A 13,743-nucleotide genomic window follows, 5' to 3' on the forward strand; every position below is an offset into this window, starting at 1 on the left:
TCGAATTCACATATTGTTTACTGAAACACACCCAAGTCTGAAGAGAACGTGTTCCTAATACACAGGCTGCGCAAGTCCATGCCAAGCCATCGCTTTCAGTGACCATCAGGAGTTTCCATGGGCCTGTATGTGAAGTAGCAGCCCAGCATTCAGCAATGCTTTACCTTACTGAGTGTGAGTATTTCCAGTGGACAAGCTACAGATTAGCCAGACAGCTAAGCTTTTCTACAGTGACCACCCTTTCCTAGGATGGTATTTGAGATACTTATAGATACTAATGGCTTCCAGAAAGGTGTTTTGATTTATTTTTTTTTAATATGATGTAGAAATCCAGTTGAGTGACTGCACACTGTGACTTTCTTTACCAGTGCTTTTATGCTGTTACAAGTATCAGCAGATTACCAAAAGTTGTGTGTGGAAAATAAAATTATGAATGAAATTCTACTCTGATTAATTTTGTAGCTCCAGCTTGCACAGCAACAGGTTTGAGATTTATTATTGCACTCTGTATTGCTGCGATTGAAAGCTGAAGAGGTTTAGCACCATAAAGAACTGGAAAAAGGTAAAGCGCTTGAAACAAAGTTGTGCCTTGCTCTCATCAGGCTGTGCATTGTAGTGAGGAGATACCAGATCCTGTCCTTTGATCCCCAAAACAAAAGCAGACAGCATTACAGCCTTATGAGTTTGGAGAACCCAGGTGCAAGATGCTTTTGGGGATTTCCTTTTCAGCTGAGCACAAAACCATTGAGGTTCAGGAAAAATACAAGGAAAAAGAAGTAAAGGACAGCATGTTGTGGTGGCATCTTCCTTCAAGCACACAGTCCCTAAAAAGCGATGACATTTACACCCCTGTTCCTTTCTGAACTTGAGCAGCCTCTGCTATTGCTGCTCCCTGTGACTCACGATTTATTTATCTCAAGAGACTTTATACATTTCACACTTAATTCACTTCTATTTTGGATAGAGTTGCTATTAGCTTTTCAGTTTTATAAACAGCTGTATGCAGATGATGAGATATCCAGGCTTATTGTTGTTCTACGTGTGTGTAGGGCAGGTCACCAGTCACAAGCCCAGTGAGGAGGCAGGGATCATCATGGAGGCACAGCCATCCCAGCAGCGCCGAACATCACATTTCATCATGGCTGTCGCCAACAAGGGTCCCAGTGGGTTACTGGTTGATAGGGATGACTGGGAGCAGAGGAAGGTTGCTTGGTTTTGTCTTCGGAGATCATCACTGCCAGCACCCGATCACAGCACTAGGTTATCTGCAGCACAACTTTCTAGACGACGCCGTGGATAAAAACCTCACAGCTCCAGGAAGCCGCAGCCGGCCACGTCCACGCAGGTCACTCAGTGTTCATCTACAGCAGCAATGACAGTGCAGCCAGGACAACCGGTACTTTCCCAGCGTGTCTGCAAGCAGAGTGTGAGTGGGCAGAGCTCAAGTCACTGCGACCACTGGCAGTGCACAAGTACATCCAGGGAAAACGAGGGTAAACCCAGACCCAGAATTTCTTTCTATGGAGACAATACATTTCAAATGTTACTGTAAAACAACACTGAGAATGGTACGAGCTGACTGAAACCGAAGTTAGTTTGCTTTCCCCCTCCTTCTTCAGAACTGGAATAACAGACTTTCTGCCTGTGATAATGTTTCCTATATTATTTTTTCCACATTATAACGCACTTTTCATTCATTAATTTTCTTAAAGAATGGAATGTTTACTTCCTTCCTGCATTTGGCATTAGTTAATGAAGTGCAAGCAAATGTTAACTGAATTCTCAAAGATGCGTATCTGTTCTTTCCTTTTTCTAATTAAGGTTCAACGCAGCCAAATGCATGTGGGGAAAATCTTATTCCTATGCTGGAAACAAATGCAAGATTCAGCACAAAAAGAAAAAAAAGTTAATTTCAAAGCTGTTTGTGGCTAAAAATAGGAGAAATGACCCTTATCTTAGAATCAACAACTGGAAGAGCTTAAAATTGAACTTGGGTCTAAAATCCAGAAGTCAGCAGGGTAGCAACCTTCAAATTGTTCATGTCTTGGCAATTAATCTCATCCCTTATAAACAGACTTTGTATGCCTTGATATTTGGGCATGGATGAAAACAAGTGCGTAGGAGAAGGATTAAGAAGAAATGGGAGGGAACCTTCAGGCTCAGGGGATCTTGAATGACTTCTGTTGAAAGAAAACAGAAGTATCTTTGATATGGGGCTACATAAAGCATGCATGCATTATCCCAGTTGCTTGTGTTTCTTTATTTCAATGGTTAAGTAAGAATCAAAATTATAGCTTCATTGAAGTCACAGACAAAATACAACAGGAATGTTTGAAGTGGACACTGTAAGATTTACAACTGAAAGATAAATTCATCAAAAGTGATAGAGATAAATGAATGTTTAAAACCCATACTAAATTAATGCAATACACCTTGTTTTGAATAAGTAGGAGGTTAACAATTTGTGCTTGTATTGACCATGTTCCAATTCACTTTAACTATCTTAGGGAAAGGTGAAAATATAACTAGAAAATAACAGTGAATGTCATAAATACTTGGTCATGCCTGTTGTTGATACATTTTGCTGATCCAGCTGTGTTTCTTTAAATGTCACAAGAGAATATTAATTTTATCTAGCCGCGATGATTTTAATGCTCAGTGGTAAAGGACAATTCCTTCTTTATCCAGTGTCGGGGAGGGAAAATGCTATGAAAGAATGTGTGGGGTGTATTATCCCTCATTTTGCTTTAGCTAGATCTATGTAGCCCCTCTGCACTTCTAGTGCTGTCAGGAAGAAGCTTTCTATTGCTTTCAGGGGAGAGACGGATCCAACCCCAAGCCCTCAGTCCAGCAGGTCCTTATGCACATTGACCTCTGTATTACTGATCAAGGAGCCAAACGGTTATCACAGTAGGAAATGCCAAGGAGAGGCTCAAGGACCGAGTCGGCAGTTGGGAGAAAGCTAGGAAGCTATCTTGGTGACTGGGAGAACTACAGCCATGGACACTGCCTCGATAGAAGCATGTAAGTCAGGTCAAGTCTTTACCAAAAGTAAGGCATAAGCAGTTATAACTTGCAGATCTTAGAGTTTCTGCTCTCAGTTTATACAAGATACTGATTTTTGGTGTTTTTTTCTCCAATATGCCTTATTGGGAGCTAGGGTTTGAATCTCCTCAGAGTTGCAGGGCAGGCAAATCCTTGGTCCTACCAGAAAAGTAGATGAAGCAACAGCTAGCCTCTCAATCTCAGTGCATGTGGCAGAAGCTGAACTGTGTGGCATTACCCAAACACGGGTGATCCATACATGACTGATGAGCTGTTCTTCTTCCTTAGATTCTGCAGGTGTATAAACAGTAGGGAGATAGAGACAGGGCTATCGTGCATATAACCTCCAATTATGTCCATACGTGTCCAAATATACCACTATCATCGTTGGTTTCCTAGGAGTGGAGAGGGTTGCCGTCATATGAGGTGACCCAGAACTGGTATCTGGGCTGCAGCACTGAATAATTTAGACCAGCTTACCAGAGTGGGTTGAAAACTAAAATAAAGACTTTACAGCTTTACGGAGAATTCCACCAAACTGCACCCGCACAGAGGTATTGCCTGTAACAGAAGCTATAGTAGCATAGTTCATGTCCAAAGGGAGGTGAAATCCTCTTTGTGATAAGCTTGTGTGTGCAGTTATGGGTGTATCTGTAATTATAGGCAATGAGAAAAAGTATGGCTTGCTCAATAATGTACCTCCTCCCGTCATGCCAGACACAGACAGGAACATGCCACATAATGGAGTGGTCACACTCTTACTCCTCCTCTTTCTCTCTGTACTATCAGCTCCCCTCTCTGCTGTTAACTCCTCTCCTCTGCTCAGTCTGGGTTTTGAGCTCTGCTTGCTGCTGAGCAGCCAACTACCTCCAGCAGTTCAGTACAGGACATGTATCACACACTCGTTCTTCCGTTCGCCCTCATCTCAATTTACACTACTTCCTCTCTGCAGGGAATCTAATTGGATCTACATCGTAAAGCTCAAGCACACTTTTACAAAAATGTATCATCATAACAAAGATAAGTAGCAAAACAGATGCAGAGTGTTTGGGAGCATCCTTGGGAAACTGTAAGCTGCTTTCTGTGGAAAAAGCCAGACTCTTGAAGAAAAGACAGAACTGTGCAGTGGAAGGGTTGTAATACACATTAGAAAGAGATTTGGGGAGGGAGGAAAAACGGAGCTATGGAATGAGATCCTTAGATATGGGATTTGTATTTTGTGTTTAACTGTTTTGGCTATTACTGCACATGATTTCAGCGTCAACACACCAGAAACCGCAGGAGCATAAGCAACAACACACTCAGCTCAGTTTACCAGGTCTAATACAGCTGGGAGTTCCAGTGTTTTCTTTACAGCTAATGTCACATAGTTAAAAACAAAAACAAAAAACACCCAAATCAAAACCCCTTCATTTCCAGAAGTCGTAAATTATTATTACGACGCTGCAACCTGATGTAAACAGGTTCCCGGCCCATGACTAAGGCTGGTAGGCCGTCCCGCAGTGCAAACAGCAGCGTGGATGTCTTCCAAAGGCGTCGGACGCGGGAAGGGCTCTGCCCGGCTCGGAGTCCCGGGTATCCAGTTTCCAGCTTCTTGTTTGACTGAGAGCTTCAAGACTGGGGCATTTCTACAGGAAATGGAAAGCTCGAGAGCTGCAAATGTGGAGCTTTATGGAAACTACTTGTTGAGAAAAGAGGAAGCTGAAGGACTACCCGCGGCATCCAGGTCCGATTCCGTATAAAGGGGCGCACCTAGGGCAAACGAAGGAATGCGTTTCTCAGGAGGTACAAGTCCCTGTAAGTACCACCCAACGTGAACAGAGCAGCACGGGCGGGATCGGCATTTTCTGCAGAAATGGTCTTTTTTCGTCCCTTTCTCTCCGCGCCGCCCCCGCCGCTGAGGACACGGGGCGGGCTGCGGCCACCAGAGGGCGGCAAAGGCCGCGTGCACAACCGCGTGAGCGCGGCTCCCTCGGACGGGCGGGGGCGGGGGCGGGGGCGGGGGCGGGGGCCAGGAAAAAAGCCTTCAATTTACAATTATAATTGTAAACCAGGAAATAAGTGTGCTAGTCTATCAAAGCCAGGGTACCAGGGAATTAGGTTGGGGTGGGGGTTTTTTTCAGGTTAAAAGCTAATTTTATTTTTATTTCATGCTCTGATTCCCTTTTTACAGAAAAAAAAAATAATGGAAAAACTGCAGCAGCATTTCCATAACCTTATGGACTCGCAGAAGTGCCAGGGCTCTGAAAGTTGGTTGTTTCTTTTCCCTCCAGCTGTTTTTGAGAATGATGATTTTGTTCGTGACTTTCTTACGTGCATTTGCTAACTTCAAGCCGTTTTTACAGGCTTGGCTCTTGTGTTCTAACTGATCTCAGCTCTCTGATCTGTGAAGGTGGTTTGGGGTTTTTTTGTTTTTTTTTTTTTCTGTGGATATTCAGAGTATTCGGTGCCATAGACATACATACTTTTAAAGGCAGTTTTAATGTGAAGGCTTTATGCAAATTAGACTTCCGGCAGGTTTGTCACTAGAGTTGCTCCTGACTCATCCGTGAGTTACCCACCTGCAACAAAGCAGTTCTGTCTCCCAGCCAGTACGTTCACAAAGTTACTCAGAAGTGCCTACCTACTGTTGTTCACACCCTCTCTTCAGTTCAATTGTTGACTTTACTCAACAGGTATTTCCTTTTGCATCCACGATGAGATTGTACTGGGTTTTATTTCTGCTAGCGTCAGAAAGGGAGAAGGGCTGAGCAGGAGCTTGATCCTGTTCTTGTTAATCATCAAGCACTGTAAATTACTTGTAAATACAGGGTTAAAATCCTCATAATGCAGGCAGAAATGGAGGCAGTATCTTTTCTGTTTAGAAAGATGCTGCAGACCTCGCTGGTATATGCTATGGCTGTGAGATTCCATGACCAAGCATAGCATCCTTTGACCTCTATCAGTTTATCTAATAAAATATTACTTCTCTCTACAAATGTTGCCTTCTTGAAGTTTACCCTTCAGAATCCAATAGAAACCTGTAATCTTTGCAGCTACCTCGTACAGTGTATCCATTTGACTGGGTGTCACTGGTGAGTAATGACTATGAGCTCCTCTGCCTCCTCCACACCTCTGCGCCTCCAGTATCCAGATCATTAATTTTTAGCATAGACACTTACTATAAGTACTGGTTGTCAATTAAAATAAAAGTCCACGATTACATCATGCGAAAGGTATTTTTGGCCTCCAAGGAAGCAGTGTATTGACTCATCAGTATGGTCTGCTAGCCAATTATAGCTTTATTTCTTACCCTTTAGTAAAAGTACTGAAAAGGCAAGTAGCCAACAGAAAGACAGGGAAAATATGGACTGACACAAACCTAGAAAGACAAGGTTGGCAGAAATCCACAGTGTTTTTGGCTGTAAATGACTAGTGGCTTTCCTGGCTCAAACTCCTTCAACAACATTCAGGACAGCCTGAGATTTGTTTCATTTTAGTTTTTTTCTTAAATATTCATGCACTTTTGTTGCCATCATAGGAAATGTTATACTACAGTTTCATGCATGCTTCTTAATTTTCTTTTTTTTTTTTATTCCCACACATTTCCAATAATTTTCACTCCTTACAGTATTTTCCATCTGTTTTCCAGAGTACTGAGAACATAGGAGGCAGTCTTCCAAAGGGGAGGATTTTCTGAAGAGTTATCACCTCACTAGATTAATTGCTAGGCTTTTTCTTTAGCGTTTGAATGTAAGTTGAACTAGGAGACAGCACCTAACCTGACACCGAATGAATTAACAGAACAAGAAAATAAAGTGATGTTTGTAGATTGTGACCCAATACAATTCTGCCATTATGCACAGAAATTGTATCTTGAATTTTAAACATTCCCAGCTCCTATTAAGATTATTAGCTTTATTTTGGAACGTTACCTTTATATTGGAACTATAAAACAAAGTCTCAACAGCCTCTCTATGGCGAAGGAGAAGAGCTGATGGGAAGAGCGCTTTATGTTTGGGAGCAGGAAAGTAGTCCTTTAAAGCATCATTCCTTAGATTAGACTTTCAATATGGATCACTTTAGTAGGTGCTAGAAATTAGGACAAATAACTTTCAGATAGTTTTACTTCATTTTCTTTGTATTACTGAGAGGTCTTCAAACTGGGGCAGAGTCAGATAAAATCTCTCTCTCCTCTGAGATGGCTAATAATAGCAGTTTAAGAGATTTGTTTCTGAACCTCACGCCCAGCCACCAGAAAAAGCATTCTTTAACTATAATCTATTTTCTCATTCTCAGCTAAATGTATGATCATATTAAAAGTGTTTTCCCCTCTTCCATACACTCCAAACAAACATGCTGCAGTTTCAGAATGGAAAGTTTTATTTGGTTGATCATACCATCTTATATCAAATATAAGGTCAATTCCTTTCAGCAAAAAACTCTAGAATTAAGTCTGGAACCCCACTCATCTATGGGTCGAACTGTGTTTTTCCTTTCAAGCTATTTCTTCTGTAATGGTATACCTCTGCAAATGATAAACCAAAAATCCAGTTTGTAGGCAGGTACAGTTTTCCACGTGCATTTTGAAGAGGGCTATTAAATCATGAAATTTCAGTCTTCTGTGTAAAAGAAGATTTTTGGCATTACCAGAAAACAGTAGCACACACTGCTGGCTTTTTAGAAAAGTAGATTGTACCATTACAAAACAGCAAGACCTGGTTTCCCGGGCAATGGGCGTCATAGAAAGTTTTGCTCTGACTCAGCTTGACCAAGTCATTTGAATTCATGCTCAATTTATTTCATTGCATTAATCCTTTTCAAGTTGTCCTCAGAAGTGACTGACAGCCAACGCTCTCCAGTGCTCAGAGCCGTGGTGTCACTTTCTAAGCTCATACTCTCACATGGGCCCTGGAAATTCAATCTGGAGGAGTGGCTTTAAGATACTGAAAGAACATGTCCCACAATACACTTCTTATACAATGGGGTTGACAATGATTTTTATTTCCTGCATTTCATTTCTCCTTTTGTGATGTGTGGAGTTACAGTGCAGTTTTGTCTGATGAAAAAGATTTAAGATACCAAATGCTCTTTTCACTGGACATATAAGCATAAAGGGAAAAACATGATATATCATTAATGCATTTGTTAAACCAGGCCTTCAGCTTACAAGTGCTTAGGAACAGGCTTTAACTTTATGCACACCAACAGTCCTCTTCAGCTTCTATGGGACTCTATGGGCACAGAACAAAGCACACGAGCATGTGCAGTTTCTAGTCCCTAAGTACATACTCTGCTTTTTTAATATCCATTTAAATACAAAGATACTAGTTTTCTCACCAGAGGGCTTCTTATTCCCTCCCTCTATTAGAACAGAAATAAATAACAAGATTTAAAAGAGACTAAAATGGTTATTGATTTCTGGTATATACCAAAGTCTGCCTGGCTGAAAAATTTCATGAAAACCAATCTTCATATCATACTATGTTTTACACCCTTGGCAGAATATTATTTTCAGTGGTAAAGTATTGCATTGAAACAAGTTCTCTCTGGTACACAAAACAGACAAAAAGTATTTCTAAGGGATCTACTTTTACATGAAAATGGCGTAAGTTTTGCTCCAATGTTAAAGAAATTATTGCTGTCAAATTCTTCAAGTAATTCTTTAAAAAACTTTATCAAGATGGGCTCCTTATAATAAGCTGATCAAAAAATTACAGTTATAAATATTTTACTTACGACTTTTTCCTAGATTTTAACTATAAAAAGTAAATAAATGGTTCTGAACATTTACACACTTTTGATGTTAACATCTGTGCTACTACCATTAATATTTTGGTGTTTGATATTGAGGCTATCAGCTAAACTTTTCCATCAAGTTTGATCTTGCAAAGATAACGGTAGTAGCATTCTACAGTTAATATCCTCCAAAACAGTTCACATTCTAAATACTCCTATTCTAGCATTGACTACAAATTTTATTTATTTCTACAGTGAGCTATGAACAGTATGAAAGTTTATTTGAAAGTGCACAGTTTTAAAAATACTAGACTTTTCATGAATATATGTCTAAACATATAACACACACATCTTCCATTGTGGCAATTGCCTCAGTGTGTGGAAGAGACAAAAAGAAATTTAACCGCAAGGGATCCCTGGATAGCCCAATGAAACCCCTAAAAGGCACGCACAGCTTACAGACGAAAGGATACATCACCCGCTCTGCCGCAAATCTCCAGACTCCCAGACACGCGTGACTTGCAGGAAATGCCGACTTGTTGTTAGGACTCATCACATAAATAAGCATGGGGACATTGCAAGCTCTTCATCCTTTGCTTCAGGCCTGCTATATTTCTCCCATTTCTCTGAGCTGCACCACCAGAATTTCACAGTAGATGGGAGAAAGGATTTTTATAGAAGTATGGTCTGTAACCCTAATGCTGGACATCAGCACTGTTGCCAGGGATGAATTTATTGAACATGCTAACTCAAAGAAATTCTGTGCACGTGACAGTTGTCTTGACATTGAAAGGAACAAATCAGCTAGACCTGCACACTCTCATGCATAATACTGTTATATTTCTGGAGTACTTTTTGCTACGAACATCCTATTTTTACATATATGTTTTCAAGATGAGGTTATATACACACAAGATGATCTGAATAGCAACAAAGGACAAGTTAAATTCAGGTACAGTTAAAATACTCTCTCTTAATTACTCCTTTGGTGTCATTATAATCAATGTAAATGGTGTTGTATTAACAAGCTACTGGAGAGCTTATAAACAGCTTGTGCTAAACTAGGGATTGAATGGCAGCTTAAACTCAGAGCTCTGTTGCTTTGACAGGATGAGCTCAGGCAATGGTGCGCAGCAGTCGCTCACGCCAAGAGGCAAGCCCTGTGCTCTCATCCCATGATCATTCTGAAGAGTAAGCCAATTTATTTGAACTACAGACATAAGAAAGGCTGGCTGGGCCGGGTTCTTAATAGCTTTTAAATACCAGATGCTTGTTGTGGTTTCATATCAGTAAATGATGCCAAATTTTTCCAGGGAAAGAAGGCTGCCCTCCATTTTATTTATTTTGAGAAATAAATCATTGCTTGTCTCTATGGACTTTTGCAGCACAGCAGCAATGAAGTTTGTTCCTCTTATCTCTTTAAGAAGTATGCATATACGGTACAGGAGAGGGGAAATGTGAGCAAGAAGAAATAGGTTGCCATTTCTTATCCTTATTTTGAAGTTTCCTTTCACTTCTTCAAATGTGCAAAGTGGCGAGACACACTTTTGCACATAAGCTCTCAAAAGATCCTTGTAGCAACATATAGTCCCCCAAACCCACCACTTTTTTTCTGAATTACTTCTTCACTTCATGCAAATTGTGGCTGAAATTAGAAATGACCTTCAGAGACAGAACTGCAAATGATGGTAAGAACATTTGCAATATAGTCTCTGGGTTTATGTTTCCGAAGGACCTTGTAAAATTCTTCACTTCCTTGCCTGTGCTGTTTTGGTGGCCAGCAGAGCAGAGGTCATTTTGTTTGTTTTACCCCTCTCATGACTTTGCTTTGCCAGACTTGTGTCTGTAAGACACATCACAGTTCTTTAAAAACAAATTGTGTCATGTAGTAAAAAAAATACTTTAAAAGCATTGTGTCAAAGGCTATTTCTGTTCCCAGCTGTTAAAATCGTAGCACGACTTTGCTATTTTCTTTGCCTTTAGAAAGCTACTGATCTTATATTAGCAAGTGAGCCTAACTTCACAATTGGAACAACTGATGAAATAGAGTGAAATCAATAGTGAGGATGTTAAAATAAATATTGTGCAGAAAAATAAATGTTACTATTTATGAAGCAGGAAAGGTCACAGGCTATAGAAAATAATGAACGCATTTATCTGAACCACTGTATCACAGTCAAACTGAAAGCCCTCTGATCAGTGAGTCATCCCTTTGCAAATGTTTCTCTCTTACATCACTTATAATAGAAACTACTTGTGTAGCCTCTGCCTTTGTTGTCAGTGTACAAAGCACTGAGGCATGGCTGTAGGACCCCATCATATATCCCCGGCTCCCCTTTAATTCATGCAAAGCCTTGTTTGATGATAAAACTATTGCAGCAGGGAACTATATTTAAAACTCAGTGACTCATTCATCTTATGGCTTTTTTTGGAGTCATTAGTGGGTCATATAACTATATATATTTCATTCAAGTTCCCATTATATTTCCTACCTATAATCGTAGTTATTTTGCTCCAATTAATTCTCTTAATAGAATAGCAGTCTCTAATTCACTGTAAGCAATTCCCCCTCTTTATTCTGCGGTGTATTCTTTGACAGTTTTTTGACAGAGTGCAATCTGAAATTTCCAGATAGTAGCATACCAGGTTACAGCAGTGTTTGGCATTTGCTATTTGGAGCTATCGACTCATAAAGAAAGGTCTGGAGGAGAAGCATCAGGAATCCTACAGTTCTCTTGTAGCTAAACAGCTGAATTTTTATTTGCATAAAGGCCAAATAGCCCACTCTTATCACCTTAATTTGTTTCTTTCCGTACTTAAAATAGTCTTTCAGTTAGATTTCAAAAATCCTTTTGCTCTTCCATTTCCATCCATGAAAGAAGTCACTATCTTTTTTTTTCCCTTTTTTTTCCTTTTCTTTTCCCTTTTGAGTAGATATGAAAACTTAAGATATGTTTCAATAACAAACACATCAGTTTATACAGAATCTTATCATGCCAAACCATCTTTATACTCAAGCATCAGCAATGAGATCAGCTCTACTTTGAAAACAGTTTTTATTAGCTATCAGGCTTTACAGAGATAGTAATGCTACCAGTGGAAGTGTTGGAGATTATGTCATATTTGTAATTCTAGAATTATAAAAGTCCCATATGGAGTGGAAAGCAGGAAAGGAAGAACATGTAATGGTGCTATACACTCGTTTATTTATAGAAATCATAGTGAACCAAAAGTACCCAAACTGTTCATATCGGCAAGCTAGCTCCACACAGGATCCACATGCATCTGAGCATAGAAAACTGCAGTTCCTAGTGGAACTAGATGCCTGGTGGCATCCAAAATCCTTGGTTTGCTCCTACACTTCCTAATAAAAATGGAAAAACATCTACATGTGATCCTTCAAAAATCAGCATGCCCTCCCCCACCATCCTGAGGATTTCAGAGCCATTAGATGCCACTCTTACCACATGTTTAATCTAGAAATGCTGGCTTTGATCCTTTACTAGGAAAGTAGGAAATAATGATTTGACTTCTTTCTCTATCTAAAGCAATTTGAAAAGGTTGCTTAGGCACCTGGTCACCCTGGGGAATGTGTCTCTGCTCAGAGTAATTAGGAATGAGAGCACTTGACTCCAGTGCCAGGACCTGGACAACAAATCTTGGTCCTCTTTACTCTGGAAAGGAACAAGTCAATCTAAGGATCTAAAGTATGGACCTAAGAGTCCAAAATAGCAGCAAAGCACTTACATCCCTTGGCCCACTCTGTAGGGAAAAGCAACAGAAACATTCATAGCAGACTAAAGACAACCAAGCCTCTATTGCGTATGAACAAAAGAAATAGCCAGTGACAAATAACATTGAGAACATCCCCATTCCACACTATTTAAAACAATGAATTTCAAAGGCTGTTATCCTTCCCTCCTGTTTCCTCTCCTTGCCCTCCCACTGCCTCTCATTACCCAACAGACTTCTGTCCACAAGCATTTACTCAACTCAGATCCAGAGCAGCCTAAGCCAATCTAGGGCCAAGCTGTGACAAAACCATCTTTTCCTTTGCTCTGGACACGTTTTCCTATTTTTGCCTTGCAAGGACACCAGGGTCACCACAAACCTCATCACAAGGTGATTAAGGGAGAGGAAAACTAATCGCCATTGTCTGGGTAGCTTTGGACTGCCCCAAATTCTAACTTTTGAGAAATCATGTTGAACTTCAGAAATGGTTTTGTAACAAAGAGGAAAAAATCAGAAGGTTATGTTTCTTCTCAAAACTGGCCAATACTTTAAAAGGGTTCAGTAACCCCCCAAAAGATAGCTTTGTGACAAGGAATATGTAGCATTCCAATATTAAATGGGACCCTGTAATTGAGAACTTTGCTAGGAGGGCACAATTATAAATCTATGAATGATTTTAACTCCGTTATTTCCTAATTTGGGGGTGCATGACTTAATGCAGGCTTAATGCTCTCTTTTAATTCTTCTCTATCTGTGTAATTCACAGAATGATAATAGCCCTGTCTGAGCTTCAGATCATTTCTCACAAGAATCAGGATAAGTATGAACAGCATAAAAGGCCAGATACAACATGGGTGTTTAGAAAGCCTAGAGTGGTACTTGGGACTAAACTTAAAACTCTTGCATTATAACCCTTAGTGTTTACAAGGCAACAAATCAGAGACTTTAGAGGCACTTGATTTTGGTAACGCACAGTCTACGTCCTTTGAGTTGCAGACACTCACATTTGTACCACCAGGGCTTAGAAGCCACGGCTTAGGTAATACCTGGTCCTAATGAGAACCAGAAATATGGGACATAAATCCTACCTGTGTTCAAGAGCACACTTCCAGGAAATACATCCCAACTGAACAGAGGTGCCTCTCTGGAGCACCTGAGGTAGAGATGTGAGACTTAACAGGTATCTGTGTAGGGAGCACTTCCTACCACTAACACCGGCATCTTTCTCCTGAAGATGTTGACCAAGCA

At 40.3% G+C, this 13,743-nt stretch overlaps 1 protein-coding gene across 2 annotated transcripts in view; it reads left to right on the forward strand.

Annotated features, from left to right (window-relative positions):
• The window catches only part of PTPN3 (protein tyrosine phosphatase non-receptor type 3), a 178,691-nt gene that overhangs the window by 17,817 nt on the left and 147,131 nt on the right, over positions 1 to 13,743 (forward strand). The window contains exon 1 of one of the 2 annotated variants that reach the window (XM_054817306.1): positions 4,534 to 4,842. The exons of the other annotated variant lie outside the window; for it this stretch is intronic. Within the exon in view, the coding sequence (XP_054673281.1) occupies positions 4,815 to 4,842 (28 nt within the window). The 5' untranslated portion in view covers positions 4,534 to 4,814. Of the gene's footprint in view, positions 1 to 4,533; positions 4,843 to 13,743 lie in introns of those variants that run through there. 2 annotated transcript variants of the gene reach the window in all.

The sequence above is a fragment of the Grus americana genome, chromosome 2, assembly GCF_028858705.1.
Source record: "Grus americana isolate bGruAme1 chromosome 2, bGruAme1.mat, whole genome shotgun sequence".
In the NCBI taxonomy this organism is placed as follows: Eukaryota; Metazoa; Chordata; class Aves; order Gruiformes; family Gruidae; genus Grus; species Grus americana.